This window comes from Lingula anatina, chromosome 2 (genome assembly GCF_051362555.1).
Source record: "Lingula anatina isolate TDL-2025a chromosome 2, LinAna3.0, whole genome shotgun sequence".
Taxonomy (NCBI): Eukaryota; Metazoa; Brachiopoda; class Lingulata; order Lingulida; family Lingulidae; genus Lingula; species Lingula anatina.
In genome coordinates, this window is record NC_141768.1 from 10,140,232 (window position 1) to 10,159,163 (window position 18,932).

The following is an 18,932-nucleotide window of genomic DNA, read 5'->3' on the forward strand; positions in this document are numbered from 1 at the left end:
TAGAATCCCTTTTCTGGAAGAAAAGAGGCCAACTGTAGGTAAAATAGCCATACCTTTAGATAAAATAAAAATACCTTATATATATATATATATATATATATATATATATATATATATATATATATATAAAACTGGTATGTTTGACATTAGTCAGAGAAAAGTGGAATCAAAATTGAATAATTTAAAAAATGTCCTTAAATTTTGGTTTTTAATTTTTTCTTCTCATCATACTTTACACAGTGCATATTGAATCTTGATAAATATTTTTGTAAGATGTTTATGTTGATTTGTAATCTTTTCAGCGCCAAAGGCTCAATAAGCTCTGTGTCTTCAGTGCCAAACCTACTCAGTCCACAGGGGAACAAAGGTACTTCTACCTTCAGCATGTCACTGGGCCTTGCAGCCACACTGCAGGAGCGGGGCATAACAGCAGCAAAGACTTGGGAAGAAACACTTTTGAACCAACAAGGGAAACAGACACTTGGTGACAAGGATGGTTTGGACAAACCAACAGAAGGCAGCCCTATAAGATATAATTACTCTCTCAGCAACTTGCCAGGAAGATTCCCAAGTATTGTGACTGAGACAATTTATGATGCTACCAAGATGGCGTCTCGCTCCAGCGCCATCTATACTAGTGCAACAACGAATTGTACCTACAGCACCACAGCATCTGGACTGTCTTCCTTTCCTAGTCTTGGATCGATGATGTCTTCATCCGCCAGCACTGGCTCTTTAGCCAGCAGTTCTGTCACAAAACCAGCCTCAGCATTAGACCTTACTCATGTCAGTATCATGGATAAAATATTGAACATTGGTATCAGTAGAATAATGACATCAGACAGTAATGATGACATCAAAAAGGACTCCACAGGATCACACCATGATCCTCACAATTCCAAGCCCCCACTAGCACCTCTCAGTATTCAGATCGATTCCCCAACTGAGACCCAAGGGAGCAAAGAACCATCTACTCCGCCAAACTCCCCAACATTCATGATCTCCAATCCGTTATTACAGCTGAATAAGCTTCAGTTTGCCAGAGGCCCCGAGCTTGGGATTTACGGAAGCATGCCTGGAGTTAATCCCAGGAAAATATCCAAATCCAAAACCCATGAAGAATTGGGAGCAACCGGTGGGCACTAGTACATTACTGTTTATGAGTTAAAAAACAAAGAAATAAAATACACTAACTAATAGTTGATTGCACTATGTTAAGCAATAGGAAACCTTTGCCTATGGGGAAAAATATTGATATAGGATATTGTAAACATAGGAGACCCTGCAGTCTTACTTTCTTGCACATCAGTGTATTCTTTGCTATATATATATCCTGCACATGACTTTTTGTAAGCATATAATAAGGCAGTGAAAACTACTATTAAAGCAGATTTATCAAAAGACTGTAAAATAAGCAATTTTAATTCATGTGCACTGTTGTATTGTTTTACATGAGAGGTTAATGTGAGGTAATGATTGTGGATTTTAGACAACAAGAATGTCTCTAGTCATTTTATGTTTAACTTATCTATGCTTATGTTTTTGGTATCAGCAGGGTATGTCCTAATTTTTTTATGCATCTGCTTGAATTTTTATTATGCAAGATCATGCTACAATAGCTTTATACTTATTTGTATATTGCAAATTTTGTTGCAAGTGTAAATAGCTGTAAGTTTAAGCTTATCATTGTGGTGACATTTATCCCAGTTGTACAATTGTACATATTTCTGGAAGATTTTTATTTGTAAATGGTCTTACGTAGTTTTCTTATTGTTAAATTTTGTTATCAGGGATAGGACCTCGAAGGCATTCCTGTCTCAAACTGAATGTGATACTTGCTAAAATGGATATTTCAGGCTCAGTTAGAAACCTTGATTCAATTAAAAAAATATATTCCCTTTTCTTTTTTGGAAACGTAAATTCATTGGCACATTACTGTCAGAAAAATGACTAACAACTTATTTTCAAGGTCATGGAAATTTTCAAACTGCTCATCTGTGCTGTGCTTCTATCTTCAGTAGCAAAACGTGACTGCTGTATACTAGTAGAGTATAGCCTGAGATATCTTTCACTGGCCGTAAGTTGGTTAATGATTTTTAAAACATTAAGGGGCGTACTTGTAATCATGATATTCTTCATAATGAAGATTGATATATTTATATATTGTGATTGTTTTCATCTTTTTGTCCTTTAGCTTTTCATATAGATTTTAAAATCCGGTGAGTTTTTCTGTTAAATCTTTGAACAGGGCAAGTATTGCTAAATACTTCATATATCCTTCAAAAGTTTTTGTGCAGAAATTTAGTTGAAATTGTTGTATTTAAGGCCAGTCCCAAAAGACCGTGGCATTGAATTTATAACCTGAATATGTGCACTTTATTAATTGATTTGTGCAAAAAAGGTGGTTACTAATTTATTTTTTAATTTATTAAAATATGCACACAAAGATTTATTCTAGTTGAAACACCCTCAGCTTCCATCTATTTTAATACAGGATTTGTCAAGGTACCTTACTTAGTAAGTGCTTCTGTAGGTAGGGATATGTTTGGTGCTTCTTGGTGCTGTAAAAGTTACTGCTTCTCCTCTAACCAGCATGTTATGTTCAAAGTGTCTGTTGTTTGCAGAACTGGTAAGTTAATCATCATGTGTGACTGGCATATTGTTAATTGGTATATATAAATATAAATCTGTTGACCCAGTTCACAGAATCATTGCTGTAAACCTGCTAGAAATGAAGATTAAATAAACGATAGTAATAATTGCTGTTTTACTGTCCTGCTTTTATTTAGTCAGTAGATGAGCAGAAAGGCAATTAATTGTGAGAGGCCCATTGTGGCAGAGATGACTGCATAACACTTCATAATATAATGAGTACAAAGTTTTGTCTGAAAACCTTGGTGTATATGGTGAAAGTTTGTTTTAGGTCTGATAGATATGTAAATGGCTTCTGTAACTCAATTTCTACCTTGGCAAAACAGTGTCTTTCTTTTTTGTCAAATAATCCACTTTTTATATACAGATGCTATCTGTGTCTGTACCTGTACAGACATGCTGTCTGTATTAAGAACAAGGCCTATAATATATAATAATCAGATGAGATCAAAATTCATCTTTAACTAAATGAAAAAGCTCTTCCCTTCTTTTCAATGCAATGCAACTTTTGTGTTGACAGATAAAATGTTATTTCTGATGAAATCTAGCAAACCAAAGCTCTTTCCACAGAAACACGGAATTCCACATTTTTTAATTCAATTATGATGGTTCCTGAGATTTGTCAAGATCTGCAATAAAATCTGGGGGGTGGGTCCCATGATAAACATTCAGAGGGTTTTTTTTTTAACCTAGGCTAATGTCTGATCTAGGCATTAAAATACTTGTTAAGTCATGAATAACAAATACAAGAATAATTTCTTTTAGACACGACCAGTTTTGAATGAAAGCTAAAATGTACATATCAACCTGCACTTCAACCAATGTTTAAAACTTAACAGCACACAGTACTGTTTCTTTACTGACAGAGCATTTCCCAAGTTGTACCTTCGTGTAGTACATGTACACATATATAACCTAAAATTAACCTACGAGCCAGCTTACAAACCATTCCATTTTAAATACATATATAAAAATAAATTTGCAGCCAGCTTACAAACCAATCCATTTCAGATACACACAAAAATAGAAATTGTAAAAATAATATCACATTTAGGAAAATCACAATATGTTAATCTTATATCATTATTGCTGTAAACCCACAGACATGCTGGATGACGATTCATTCATAAATCTTCATAACATTGGTCAAATGTCTATTACACACTGGACACACCCTAGTAGTGGTCAGTATGTGGTCAGCACAAGCTGCACAGGCCTGGTAATGTCCACAAGGCTGGAATGCACAGTCCTTTTTCTTGATTTTACAAATGGAGCACACAAACCTCTGGACCTAAAAAAAGTATAAAGACAAAAGATAAATTACTTTATTGATGTTTATCATATAAAGGGATGAATCCCCTTAAAGCAATCTGCACATGTCTGAAAGTTACCAATAGTCACATTTTTATTCTGTAAAGCCTAATTTTTATATTTTCCACTTCAGACCTTAAAGACGATAAAACCTTTGTGATAAAAGTTGACCTGACACGTATCTAATGAGGTTATCACCTTCTCAGCCAAGGTGTAGCCATGCCATCTGGCAATTTCAAAAAATGTTTGTTGGATACATGATATAAGGTCAGGCTACAAAACATGTGATGTGAATTGAAAATAATGCCATGCCTGGTATTGTGAATGTCAGGAAGGCAGAAGCCATTAAACATTAAGAACTAAATCATTGAATTAAAAAATGGAATAAAACATCGAATCCAAGTGCAGAGACCAATCAAGCAATGAATAGTGACTAGAAGAAATCAATAAGAAAGGGGTTATAAGTGCTTAAATAATATATATTTCAATAAAGTAAGGGGCATTTATTTTTGATCGAGTTTAAAATAACATTTTTCTTAATCAATATGAATTATTCACTTAAATATGAAGTTTTTTCTTGCTATCCAGTGCCCCTATGTTAAAGCCTGCTACTGCACATGCTCTACCTGCAAGTCCTCCATAAGAGTATCACACAGCTGACATAATGTCTCAAACTTCACCTTCTCATGGCTGTTTGCACCTTCAAGGTTTTCTTTAAATATCTCTTGTAGTGACCTAGTTCTGAAAAGTATTCATTATTTAAATGCAAAAAGTTTATGTTATCACTTTAAAATTATCCCTTTACTACAAAAATTAGATATCTAGCTCCTTGTTCTTTTAAGAATATAATTAAAATAACACATTAATAAGTTGAGAAAACCAAAACCATGTTGCTACAGTTTCATTGAGTTTGACTGGATCTGATTATACCTGTTATTGTGTTCTTCTATCCAGTGTAACACTTCTTCAAACAGTGTTTGCTCCTTTATGTCCATAGCTTGGTGAAGTTCTTGTAACTGCAGCAAAATTATAATAATATTATAAATTCATTCCATGTTAACCTAAAACCATGAATATATACAAAAAAGAAAAAAAAACACTAGGTTTCTCAAACAGATATTTATGATGGATAATCTTTAAATTAAAGAGTGTAGTTTTGTTAACGAAAAGAAAGTATAGTTCCTATACTGCATATTTTTCACCCTTAAAAATACTGAAAGATCTGTAGAAAATAATTCAGATGGGACTTTAAATAAATTACCTTTTTATCAGATTTTTCTCTCTGTTGTTTTTCAAAATTCATGTTTCTTGCCATTTCCAGGTTATGATCTTCAGCTCTCTTTATCTGTTCCTCTAGCTGCTGGATCTTTCCCTGTTAGATAATTAATTTGGGTACAAGAAAATTAGAGCAAAATGATTAACTTAATGCATATGATTGGTCTCCTGTGTCATTCATGCTATCAATTAACACAACAATTTTTTGAACTTTTCAAAGGTAAGGGACAATGTCAAGGCAGCAGAGCAGTTAAATGTACAGATATAATTAAAAGCAGAAACTAGAAAAGCACTCAGAGAGCAAAGACCTCTGCCAAGGTAACTCAACAAACAAACAAACAATCAAACCAAAAACATAATTAATCTCCTTGGCAAAGGAAATAAATAATTTCTCTGTTCTACCCACAAAATCATAAAAATTTTCATTATGTTGGGAGAAATAATCTTACAGAATCTTGAAAAATAAACAGTAACAGTTTTACTTTACCTTGAGCTTCTTTTCGTAGTCTGCCTTAAGTTGCTGCTCAATATTGACTCTCTGTATCTCATCTGACATCTGGTGTTGCTGGAATGTTTGCAGTTCTTGCTGGAGCTTGGTATATTCTACACGATGCTGATCTGAGATCTCTGCAATTTGTTGCTAGAAAAAAAAAAAACTCTTACAAATCTCAATTTGTCAATAAGTTCATTCCAAGATGGACATAAAACTATCATAACAAAAAGAAAGGTATAAAATGTCAAAATAAAATAATTATTTGGAGAACCTGGGCATTGATCCCAGTACCTCTCACATGCTAAGCAAGCGCTCTACCATTTGAGCTAGATCCCCAGGTGAGATCCCCTACCAAGACTGGAGTGTTTTCCCATCTTTTTTTTTTTTCCCTATATTAATCTTTATTGAGTAGTACTTGCACTTTCCCTGCTTTAGTCTAGACATTATATAATGTATATCAAACTGTATATGGTAATCACTCTGCGGATTACTTCTTGTATTTGTATTTGATCATGCCCAGATGTAGGGCGATTGTCAATAAACTTCTGAATCTGTTGAGTTAATGTATTAGCTGATAATAATGTTTTTGTGTAACTCGATGATTTTGCCAAATAACAAATGCATGATATGTGAATCTTAAAATATATCACAAATAATATACAAATAAATGACAAAACATATTGGAGAACCTGGGCATTGATCCCAGTACCTCTCACATGCTAAGCGAGCGCTCTACCATTTGAGCTAGATCCCCTGATGTATTACCTGCTACTTCACAGGTGTTTCGTTCTCATATCTCGCCTGACTATTACTGATAACAACATAATGAGCTTGTTATCTTAACAAGATATGCCATTTGTTTTCCTGAGGGACTCTTATAGCTTCCATCATGCCATATACTCTTAAACAAGTAAACAACCCAAGACTTCATTGTTTTGGAATCTGTAATTTTTTTTCAACACACACATTCAAAGTGAATAAAGATAATGTATTTTGAGAATGCATTATGGGGTTTTAAGCATGAAAGAAGTGAACAAGCCCATGTCCTGTTAAAAATGTACATTGCCCAAACATGTGTATTCTAATGATAACAGCCAAATAGAGTGAAACTGCACTCAAAATTATTATTTGAAGTTCAAAACACAATTACAGTGTATGAGAAATATATGTACGGTGACTTACTTTAAACTTTTGTGGCAATTTTTTTTCAGTGCTATTTCCACAAACAATGAGTGTAATATCTAAATTATTCTCACATCACATGTGGTAATGACTCTATCTTTACAATGGGGTAAATTTTGAATTTTACAGATTCTGTATTTTTTAAGTCATAAATTCTTAAAATAAAAACATTCCTATTCAGTGGTGGCAGCAATATTGCAAAGGAGGCTACCATATACTATGGTATATGTTCTATTCTATACAGTAAAAGTACTAAAAACTGCTTCACGGAAATATATTTTTAATGATTCCATAACTATGTATCTAAAAGACTGATAATGTTTCCCCATTGGAAAGATTGAGTCATTGAAATACCCCTTTTTTTTACTACTCCAGTTACACATGTATGATAAATCAAGATTCCTTTACATGACCAAAAGATGTTTTGAAATAAATTACTCCAGAACAAACTTAAAATTTGTTGCTTTTCATTCTTGCTTATCACCAAGACATACAAGTACCTATTTTGGCATGACACACACCATTCATTCATTCATTCATTCATTCATTCATTCATTCATTCATAATTAGAATATGGTCCAAGTGTTGCAACAATACTTTTTTCTTTAAATCACATAAGTCACCTCTAATTTTGAAATCTCCTGTTGCAAAAAAGATTCCCTCTCTTCACAGATTTTATGGCTTTGTTGTGCAGTCTGATCAGAGGGCATTGCACTGGTATTATGTATCTCTTGGCAAAACTTGGAACTTGACTTTGCTTGTTCACAAACCTGAAAAAAAAAACAACTAGATGTGTACACACTTCTGTCAAATACAGAATATATAAAAAAGGCAGGCATACATACAGAAAAACCTACAAACAACAAGTCCCAATTAATGACAAGGAAGCAGTCAAAAGTACATACACATATAATAGACATAATTCTAAGCAGGAATCAACGTTGACAGTGCACAGAATAATATCAAATGATAATTTACAGCAAAATCTAGCTTTTAATTGTATGCTACTGTTAATGTGGTCATTAAGAAAATTTAATTGTTAAAGACCTTAAGGACCATGGGAATTTAAAGTCACAACTTGACAATAAGCAAAAAATTCACAAAAAAACTGCATAGCTTCAAGAAAACGGTATAAAAAGATGCTATTTGATCTCAGTCTGTATTTTGGTGGTATGAATTACCCAAGATTGAGAAAAATAAATCACATGGTTATCTAATGCTGTGGCTGGACATGATAATAGAAAAAGCATTGTCAAGAAGACCTTCCTACCTCCTGAGACACCTGTGTGAGGACAAACATCAGAGGGTGGTCCATTCTGTATGGCAGATAGCTCTGGAATGCCTGTATATTTTGCACTGGTTTAGAAATCATGTCTCTCCTGAGTTGAAGAAAATTGTGACAAAGATGGACTTCTCTACACATGCACTGAAAGGAAAAAAGATGGGGATGTAATCCTTTGGTTACCTGACTCATGCATATGTATCAATTTGATGGATATAATTAATATAAAATGTCGTCAGGAAAGAAATATAAATAAGACTAAATTCATTTCTGCATATATGTATTAATTTTTGGGATTATCTATATCTACTTCACAAAAGAAACTATTAATTCTTTTCTTTCAATATCAAGTCACATAATATATATTTCTACACATATTACCTTAGTGACCTGTGAAGAACATAGTCTACAGACATGGTGTGTTGTCTCAAGATCAAGAAACCATCTTGGCACATCTATAAAGCTCCCATGGCTTTTACATGGCTGAAAAAAATTAATAAAAAACAGAACCAACAACAACGGAATAAAAACTAAATCAGCTGTTCCAGAACATTTTCATGATATTGATATTTTTCACCTCATCAATTTTTATTGAATGATTTAATCAACTACTCTTCATTACAGCCAGTTTTACTTTCCTTAAATTTTCATATCATATATACATGTAGCTTTAAATTTGATATACCCTCCCAAAAATTAAATGAAACAACTATAATAATATCTTGTTCTCCACAATCTTTTGATAAAAATATCTTTATTTTAAAACGTAAATGTTAATACATGTACAAGGTATATATTTATCACCTCCAGTACATTCTCAGGATGGTCAACCACAGAGATGCAGGCCAGGCTTAGTGTTGGCTCTGCCATCTGGGCAAGGCAAACGGCATGTTGCAAGACCTGCCTGTGTTCAGTAGAAAGAGTAGAGAAAGGAATGATAGTTCTGGATGCAGCCCTGTGGACAGCCAAAGCATCAACCACACTCATGTGCTGTCCTGACTTGTATAAGATGTCCAACAAAGTCTGGTTGCACAGTACCACCTGTAGAGCAAAGATGTTTCATTTAGTTCTGGTCAGTCTCAAAATTGAACACGTTTAACGCGGATTACTGAGTTTTTTGAAAAAGAGTCAAAATGCTACAGAAATATACATGTATCTTCCATACTTATGTTAAAGTGATAGAAACCATGGCAACAGACTGCATATTATTGTATTATATGTACATATTCTAAAAATATCAAAGTCATACCTTTCTCTGCAATTCTTTTTTAATCATATCAAGCTCTTCCTCAGTTGCTTGATTACTGACTGGAAAAGCTTCTTCTCCATATTCTCTGGCAATATATTTTTATAGATTTATTATATAAAATGATTAATTTACATGCCTTAAAAGTTTAAATCTGAACTTTGTGGGCAAGAAATATTTTTGTTTTGCTAATCAATTCAGATTTAAAGGGACAAAAAATAGGATTAAAAACGCCTTTTTAGTGCATGGATTGCTTCTTTTTTAACTTATCTGAGAACAATTGCTATGGGGAAAGCATAAAATGGCAGGTAAATGGCCTTAATCAATATCGAAAAAAAGAATCATATTCACCGTCCACTTTCGAACCCCGGGCGTCAGCCATCTTGACACAGTTTGAAATAACGCGGCTTCTCGACTCAGATACGAGATGTAAACAATGCAGACAGCATGTCGTTTCGAAGGTGAGCGTGGACGTGAAGGAGAAGAGGAATTGCTCACCGAATCTTTGCAGGTAAGCGAGTTATATTTACCAAAAGTACTTTAAAATGGGAAGATGGCAGTGGAAATCAAAATGTCTGGCAGAGGAAGTTAAAAAGCGTAGATAACTGCTAATAATTAACGTTTCCTCGGGTAACGCACTCGCAGCCAAATCACTCGCACTGGATACGTACTACTAGTTATATGAAGCGAGATAGTGCACTTTACCCCTGAGGTGTATAGTTCTGTAAAGCAGGAGGAATACCCTTTTCTGCTCAATGTGGTCATCTACCAGTACTTACAGACTAACCTCACACCATATTCTCGCAGGGGAATCCCATGAGATATACAATGTAACTCGAGTACTAGTGGGGTTAGAGGGTGTTCTTTGTACGGCACGTAACTACGTTAGCTTATTTGTAAATTTAATAATATTGTCAATGAATATGATTATAAGGAATGATTTTTTAGCCTTTCAGAGGAGGAATTGGGTGATACACCCCTTCAAGCACGAGTGAAGAGATCAAGTATGTTTATAATTTTAGCAGTATAACATGGGCGGATCCAGGATTATTTGAAAGGGGGGGGGGGGTCCGCGGATGCAAAGCCGACCCCCCCTAGTTGGCGTGGGGTCCTGGGCCTGCTTAAAACTTTGGTATTTTAGAGGGTGAACAGTGCCATTTGGTATGGTTTAGCACTTTACTGTAGTAAATTAGCTAGTCAAAATTCTAATTCCAAGTGGGGAATATTAGTGTGATTTTTTTACATCAGTTCTTTGAAACCATGTGTGATTATGTTATTTCTTCTTGTGGCCTTTATGATTTAATGCAGCTGCAGATATTTAAATTTAATTTTTTTTTTGCCATAATCAGACTTGCTTCTTTATAATAAGCTGGTTATCATGTAGTGATCATGCCCTCTAATTTGTTGATTTTTGTTAAAGAATAGTGCTGTTATGATAATATCAATACATTTTTTTCTTTATAACCATTTTATGTAATTTTACTATTACAGTGCCTCAAGTTATGTCTGGAAAACTCATACCAGGAAGCACTCCAATCTTACAATACTGCATCACTTCAATGTCGGTGTGACAAGTTGTGTAAAAGACTGCTACAAAAAATTTGCAGCGATGACCACATGATCCACCACCTTTTACCAAAACCGAGTGAACAGTTTTATATTATAATGCCCATGTACATGTATTTAAAGTGACAAGACTGAGATCAGCGAGAGCCTCAAGGCCTTTATTTTCTGTGCATTGTCAACTCTTCAATAATTTTATAATTTTGTCAAATACATCTAAAGATTCAATTCTAATGCAATACTTGAAAACTTTTTTAGAATATATTTTAATGTCGAACATGTTTTTCTAAGAACTAGCCCTTTAGTAAATTAACATGTACTATCCAACTGTTATTATTAATTAACATATTGTTATGTAGAGATTATGAATGAAATAAAAGTTTAAATATTGAAACATCTTTTATTTATATTTGGCAAAAATACAAGAATAAACAAAGTTTGCTACATAAGTTTGGAATTTGGCCAAATCATCTTTATTATTACCTGTCACATGTAATGAATAAGACATACACAGATTCTGTAAGCTAGAATGCATAATTATTTTCATACTCATTAATGCCATCTTCATAAATAAGCCTTCTATTCAAGCATTCACAAACTTTCACATTGTGCAGTACACATTATAGTATGATAACATTTTTGAGAGAGACTTATTAATAGCCAGGCTATCATGTTAAGAGTCTGATGTACATGCAGACCCATGAGGACTGCAGATCAACAAATTATCCCCCTCTCTGTCAGTGTATTGACTCATGTGAGCTGTCTCCATGCAAAGGGATGTGTCATAAGAAAGGACCAACCCAACTTACACAAACAAATTGTTTCATCAGTAAGATATTCACACATACTTTTCCAAGATGTGCAGGGAATAAATAGAAAGGTATAAATATTTCTTTAAAAAATACAGGCATAGCTTCCCTGCATGAATTCTAAATAATGGCTGAGTGGAGAATTGAATACAGGCACAAGTGTTCACTCAAACCATTTTTGTAGGTCTTAAAAGAAATGACATGCAGTCATTTGCCAAATACAGAATTTTATGCTGTAACAAAGTCACAAAACTGCAACTGGTGATCTTACAAAATCTAACAACACACTGGTTTAAAATCAAGTTGAAATCACCAGTACCATATTCCATAATACATTTGATGTCATTTAGATTTAAGAAGTAAATGCTGGACCAAAATGGTTTATTCTCAATATCAGGCATGTGACTTAGGTTTGGGAGGAAAGACCACCTTGATTTCCAATCTGTCTGCATTATAGCATACATGTAAGTGCTAGATGGTTTGAAGTCAGCAGATTATGCTTTGTCACATTGGCAAGATGAGTTCACTGAATATATCCTGTAAGCAGCACTCGAAAGTCAGGAAAAGTCTCTCACTATCCAACTCGTCCCCGCTTTGGACCCTCAAGAAAAGTTCATCTTTTTTTGGTGGAGAGCCATGGAGTTCCTCTTCCATGTAAAAAACTCTTCTTCAGGACATCATACTGGCAGTTGCTCATAACCTTTAGGTCTAAAAAAGCAAATCAAAATAATAATAATAATAATTTATTAAGATTGCAACCCAGTGGGTTGAAGTTGTACATAGTGTTAAGAAAATTACAATGAAAATAAAGTGAATATTTGCTTGAATAAAACTGAGTTAAAAGACTGCTAATTGAACTTTAAAATTATTGTACTTAGGATAAAAGACAACATAATACTATTGGAAATTTAAAGTGCATACGGAATAAAAGAGCATCAGAATCTGTCGGTCTTAAATTGTGGCACTTTGTTACTATTGTTTGATCTTAAAAGACGATTGGATTGATCAATAAAGATGTGATTCAGTTTGTCAGAGGATTCAGTTATTTTGTAAAAGAAAGTTTTGCACAGATCTCTTCGTTTATCTAAAGTACACATATGCCAGGTTCAGGGTTTCATCATAGTATAGGTCAGGGAAAATAATCTTCAAAGCACGAGTTTGGTCAGTCTCTTAGAGTTTGCATTGCTCTATAGTTAGTCCAGGATGCCACACAGGGCAGGCATATTCTAGAATTGAGTGCACAATACTTTGGTAAATCTTAGCTCGTTTCAGTTGACGGAGGAAATAGAGTCTTGCATTATGTTTACATTATGTGTTGCCAATTTGGAAAAAAAATTGATAAAAGATAAATCATGCACCTATATGCCTAATATATGAGGAGTGAATATCAGTTTATTAAAATTCTGCTTACTCTAAAGACATGTTTAAGTCCCATGTTGGATCATCAGGATCCTTTAATTCCCTCTTCTTCAGCATCTTCCTCCTCTTCCATCTGCACTTCTTCCAGTTCAGGCATACCATAGGAAAAAGTTACCTTGATACTGCAACCAAAAAAAAAAAAAAAAAGCAACAGTACATAAAATAAGATAATCGAGTTTGAGAAAAATTATGTAAAAACATAACTGAAATAAGTATAAAACTCAACTGAAATAAGTATAAATGCCATTTTTCTCAATATGATCACCTTAAATTATCTAGACTGTCATCTTCAACTGCACTAGTATTAACTACAGTACAACTTAATTTTGAAGTTTCTTGATCACTTCATATTGGTTTAATCTCCGAAATACTGGTTGGAAGTTAAAATTGTATGATCTAAATTATTACTCTGGACTATTTAATACATGAGAGATATGTACCAAACATAAACATGCAATATCCCCTTTTTGATTTATTTATTTTTAATGTAAAAAGGAGACAAATTGTCTTTAAAATATAATATCAAAATACTACTATTTATTTTCACTTATAGTTGACATGCCATTTAACATTGGGTTAAACTTAGATACAATAACAGCTTCTGCACATTCATTTTGGGATTTAGATGCCTAAAGAAATAGCATCTTTGTCATATGTCTTAATTACTGTGGTATGCCTAGATGTTAGAGGCACAAGAAATGTGCCCTCGGTAAGTCAAAAATTCGCCCTGGTCATTGTAATGTATATGTAATGAGACTAGTATCTCCCACCATGTCCGTTTTTATTTAAACTTTCTTTGCTCTATAAACTAACCCAAACCCTGTCAGAGTCGACATATGAGCAACACTTGCAATTTCTGTCATCGATACCACTCATATTAGTTACAATTTCATGGCATATTTTGACAGACGAGCCTGACAATCGTTAAGATACACAACGAACACACGTAAATAAACATAAATCTCTGTGCTTAATAAATATTTTCACTGGTGTCTTATCTCAAAGATAATTGTAAATGGTACTCACAAATCCAGTAAATACTTCGCGGCCAGGCCATTCTTCGTATCCATGGCCACCCAAGCAGGTTTTCATCTGCCTTCTTCCTCGCCGGTGTTTATTGTTTGCCTGTCGTACATTTGCTGATACACTGTTTTACGCATGTTTTTTGTAAAGGCTGTTTCTTTTTTCTTTTTGTTATCTGTCTTCGCTTCTTCGAAGGACTCCCAGCATAACTGAGCCTCCTGTTTCACGTTGTCCTTTCCCGGCAGCTTGAACTGGTTTTAACTAGGTCGCAATACGAGAATCTCGCGAGATCCGGAAGTCTAGAGAGCTCAATTATGAAAATGGAGGTGGTTGTTGGTAAACCTCCGCTTAAGCGGAGGTTTTCTTTTTATTGTATTTTCCAAAAATGTTACAGAGCGATGGCGAGTGCCGGGAATGATAGATTAAAGGTTGGTAAATCGCGGAAAAGTAGTGTTAACCTCGGGATAAATCAGGATAAATCAATTTTGGCGCGAAAATCCTCTTTTGTGTCCTTTTAAGCGATACAAGAACAACAATATTTAGTTAAAACAACAACATGGTAATTTTGTGTCTTTGCTTGGGAAAAATTTTGGAGAACCTGGGCATTGATCCCAGTACCTCTCACATGCTAAGCGAGCGCTCTACCATTTGAGCTAGATCCCCTCATAGAGTAACCAGGAATATAACAGCTTTAGGTTCCTAGTTTGCATGACTTAAAATAATTACATAGTCAAAGGGCTAAGATGAACTATCCAGTAAATGTTATTACTTTTAACATGGCATTTTCCTTTTCATGTTTGGTTGAACACTAAATTCAATTTATCTTTATCATATCTTTCGGGACAAATGACTTTAAGACTACATGTAAGTCATTAAACAGTTTGATTCCACTCATCTGTTACATGTGTTAATGTGTCAATATTCAATCATGTATACAATGTACACATAAGTTCATATCTCAAGCAATGAGAGGGGAGGGCAGGTTAACTGAGGAACAATATGGTTATATGTACCTCAGCATGACCAATTCTAGTACATTTAAATGTACCAGTATACATAATAGATTTATAAATTGTCTTCTACAAATAGTTGGTCTAAAGCAATTTCAATTAAAACAGTGCTGGATGTGGCCTTTTACAGGTACTTACAGAGAAAATAGATTAGCCATCAACAGGGCCACATTGGAACTGGTATACTGACAAGCATGACGGACATCTCGATGTTTGCTACACACAATACAAATAACAGTGATAACCGAATATTATTATTATTATTATTATTATTATTATTATTATTATTATTATTATTATAGTGTACATGTATATAATTAGCATAGAATACAACCTTACATACCAAAATCTTAGATCTGATAAAACTTAATACTAACTGCTGATACCAACAATTTATCAATTTCAGGTCTGCAAAACAAAGACTGAAAGCAATGGTATTACATCAAAGGTAGATTGACTTATGTAATACTTCTACCAGGTTTAACTTACTCATCCTTCAACAGGTGATAGTATTGCTGTGCTTTAGATGGATCCTTTTCAAGTACTTTGATCCACATGCAGCTTACCTGAAAACAATGCAGAAAAAAGATCAACTAAGCAGGCACACTATAACAGTGGTTCCTACAGAGTTATAGTAAATACTGTTCAGGAATATTGGTCAAAAACTTTTTCACTCGTTTCTATTAAGTTGTGCTAATTCTCAGTTCTGTCTATATATTTAATTTGCCTCCATTGCTTCAATATCACGCAAAGTAATATATCATTATTATCATATAAAAAACTGTACCAGATGATCTATTTCACTGGGCTTTGGTACTGCATTCCTGTCTCTGTCTATCTGTAGAGATATGAAGTCCACCCCAGATGACAGGTCCTCTTCTGTGAGGTCAGACACCCACACTCCTTTCACATACAACTGGCCAGAATTCACAGGGTCTAGTAACAATGTGCCTGGAACAAATTGGTAAAAATAATGAATAAGCATGGAGAAAGTTAAATTGTATCTTAATGTCACTTTTCGGGCAGCTGACGTGATTTCCAGGAAGTAATTAAAAGTTATATTTTGTCAAATGACAAAGCAGTAACAGTTATTATTGTGAACATACAATCAGTTATTATGAAAAAAAATGTGAATGATAATTGAAGAGTTAAAAACTCACCTAATTCTGTTTTCACACAATTCACTGGGGGCTTCAGGAACAGAAATTTATCAACCTGAAGAATATAAGATAAATCTTTATGACAATTGTTCACTTGCAATCACTGTAGCCTAAGAGTTTCTAATCATTCGAACAGTCCAACTTCAGGGCCCCGTATCTCGAAAGCATCGCGCATTGCGACCATGCGCAAGCGTCTCGATTCCATAACTCGCCCATACTCATCCCATATAATACATTGTAGCCTATTTAATATAGCTATTTGCAATATGCGATGTTTTCGAGATACAGTAAAGTGAACTATTTGAAAAGACATGTCTGCCACTGATGGTTTGTTTATACATTTTTTAGTAATTAAAAGATCAATGCTATTTGGACATTATACAATAAAACTCTGAAAAAAATTAACACTTACACATTGTTTCCACTCCTCTTCCTTCAGATGAACAGTTGTGCATGTATCTGCTGCATCCAATTCAAAATTACTGCAGTAAATAATTTAGCGAAATAAGAATTTCAAACTTTTCAACTTTAAAATAAAAAATCTAGACAGATAGCATGGTGAATATTTAAGATTAAAACTAAAATAATGCCAACTTTTATCTTTCATTGTGTTATATTCTATTTCTACATTGTTAAAAATACCTCAAAGGATGGTTTTGGTTGGGTCCTGTCCTTCCTGGAAAAATAGGGAGAACAAAGAATTATAACTCTTTTGAAAGCACTCTGTTTAAGTACTGTACCTGGAGAACATTTCAGAAAATTAGGCAGTCTCAATTTCCTTTCTGGTTGTCTATTCTAACAGAATATATTCATTAGTAAAATCAGACATCAGATATACATGTACCTATGGGTAAATCACTTTTTCAAATACAGTACATACCGTACCTGTAACATATACTGCTAAAACCTTTTCTTGAAAGTTAGGATCTTCTTGAAGATCAAATCTCCATCTATCCTTATTTGTTTCCATAGTGACTAAGCGACCTTCACGAACTAAAGCTAGAGCACCAACTTTTAAACCCTCGCCAAACTGTCCTATAGTTTCTTTTTTATTGGCTTTATTGCTGTATCCCATCAAAAGAATCCTTTTATGCAGTGCAATGTGTCTGTTCACCATCTGCAGACGGCTGTTCACTCTGTCATAGCATAGCAATCCCAGCTGGTGCCTCTTGCCATCCTTAGGATGTTCTGCATAGGCTTCATAGATATCACAAAAATTTGCTTGTTTTGGCTGAAGGAAAAGAAGGAAAATTTTTAAGTGGAAACTGAGATAATACAGAACATCAAGGTCCATTGTCAAACAAAAACTCTGAATGTGAGTATGAGGTGTGAAGGTAAGGTGAATTACCTTTAATAACATTGAATCTTAATTGCCTGTAACTCAAGTACAGTGAAAGACATATCATACACAATCCCTCTTGGTGTTACATGTGCATATGTAGCATCAATGTGTAATTCTGGGGCCGTAGCGATAGTCCGAAGGTTCAATAGTCCGAAGGTTCATTGGTCCGAATGTTCACTATACTAGTAGAACCTTCGGACCAATGAACCCTTGATTAAAAAATCGATGAAAATGTTACCACTTTTCGGACCAATGAACCTTCGGACCAATGAACCCTTGATTAAAAAATCGATGAAAATGTTACCACTTTTCGGACCAATGAACCTTCGGACCAATGAACCTTCGGACTATCGAGACGCCCCCGTAATTCTAAGGGAAGGAGGTTGGAAATCTTACTTTATGAACGGAATAAGGTTTTATATTTCAGTGAGAAAGGTGGAAGATGGAGGGGAGGGGGGTACAGGTGGGGTCAGATTACAAAGCAGACCAGGGAGCGAGCGGGCTGAACTTTTGGGTGGGTTAATTGTTTGCTTTACAGCAAGTCCTACATGTAAGTACTAAAATCTTATAGATTTGATGTGACCTTTTTCAACATTATCAGGGCTCTACCTCTGAAAATTGTACGACTGGGTCCGATGAAACAGGGAAGTCCAGCTTGTCTGCAGTTTGGTAGACACCATCATGCCAGTTCTGGACAAGTTCTCGTACCCCTTCCCACATTTTCCACGTACTTGCATAGTTGGCTGTCAAAGTTAGAGAAATTGACTTAAAAGTCACGTCTATTGGATATGCCATAGCTTCAATATGTCACTTAAACTAATTTTGAATGGAAGACGAACAGGTTCCATTTGGCCTCATTGATTTGACGGAAGACATCAAATATTTGTCTGCTATCAAGAAAAGCTACACTTTAACATGATTTATGTGCCACTAAAACGAGTAACTCATTATTCCATTAACTGAAAACAATGAAAAAAATTATGACAAAACGGACATATTTACACAAATTTAGATTGTTTTCCAATATATTTAGTTAAATTTTGGGGACCTAGTGGGGCTTATCTTGAAACGTTGACAGCAGATTTGGTGCATATTTCTCCGCCTATCACATCCGAGGTTAGTATGGAGCTTGCGGAATAAGCCGAGGATTGCCGATTGCAGTAGG

At 34.5% G+C, this 18,932-nt stretch overlaps 2 protein-coding genes and 1 long non-coding RNA gene across 15 annotated transcripts in view; 1 reads left to right on the forward strand and 2 right to left on the reverse strand.

Moving 5' to 3' along the window:
* The window catches only part of LOC106157021 (trafficking kinesin-binding protein 1), a 38,730-nt gene extending 35,967 nt beyond the window's left edge, over positions 1 to 2,763 (forward strand). For 12 of the 13 annotated variants that reach the window (XM_087005638.1, XM_087005645.1, XM_087005637.1 and 9 more), the window contains one exon: positions 303 to 2,763. In XM_087005638.1, the coding sequence (XP_086861764.1) occupies positions 303 to 1,146 (844 nt within the window). In that variant the 3' untranslated portion in view covers positions 1,147 to 2,763. The remainder of the gene's footprint in view (positions 1 to 302) is intronic. The other variant, XM_087005647.1, reaches the window with a different exon arrangement.
* LOC106157030 (uncharacterized) lies at positions 2,760 to 18,633 on the reverse strand. Its single transcript, XM_087005648.1, has 18 exons — positions 18,377 to 18,633; positions 17,311 to 17,656; positions 17,068 to 17,101; positions 16,838 to 16,907; positions 16,426 to 16,480; positions 16,053 to 16,216; positions 15,755 to 15,831; positions 15,404 to 15,481; positions 9,445 to 9,529; positions 9,000 to 9,236; positions 8,577 to 8,678; positions 8,184 to 8,339; positions 7,537 to 7,683; positions 5,726 to 5,878; positions 5,225 to 5,335; positions 4,894 to 4,979; positions 4,590 to 4,704; positions 2,760 to 3,943 (listed from the first exon to the last, which is right to left on the reverse strand). The coding sequence occupies exons 1-18, from the start codon at positions 18,560 to 18,562 to the stop codon at positions 3,773 to 3,775; spliced, it is 2,373 nt and encodes a 790-aa protein (XP_086861774.1). The 5' UTR covers positions 18,563 to 18,633; the 3' UTR covers positions 2,760 to 3,772.
* Positions 11,391 to 14,776, reverse strand: LOC147763387 (uncharacterized). The gene is made up of 3 exons (XR_015333033.1): positions 14,259 to 14,776; positions 13,225 to 13,354; positions 11,391 to 12,521 (listed from the first exon to the last, which is right to left on the reverse strand). It is a non-coding gene; the product is annotated as an uncharacterized LOC147763387 (long non-coding RNA).
* Positions 18,634 to 18,932: the final 299 nt, after the last annotated feature.

What these genes read in the sequence shown, in the direction of transcription:
- LOC106157030 (XM_087005648.1), bottom strand. Translation starts at nt 18,562, where the DNA reads ATGGCATATCCAATAGACGTGACTTTTAAGTCAATTTCTCTAACTTTG. An exon ending in CCAGTGAAATAGATCATCTG is followed by an intron (nt 15,832 to 16,052) that starts GTACAGTTTTTT and finishes CATTGTTTTCAG; the next exon opens with GTAAGCTGCATGTGGATCAA. An exon ending in ATGGCTAATCTATTTTCTCT is followed by an intron (nt 9,530 to 15,403) that starts GTAAGTACCTGT and finishes ATATATTGCCAG; the next exon opens with AGAATATGGAGAAGAAGCTT.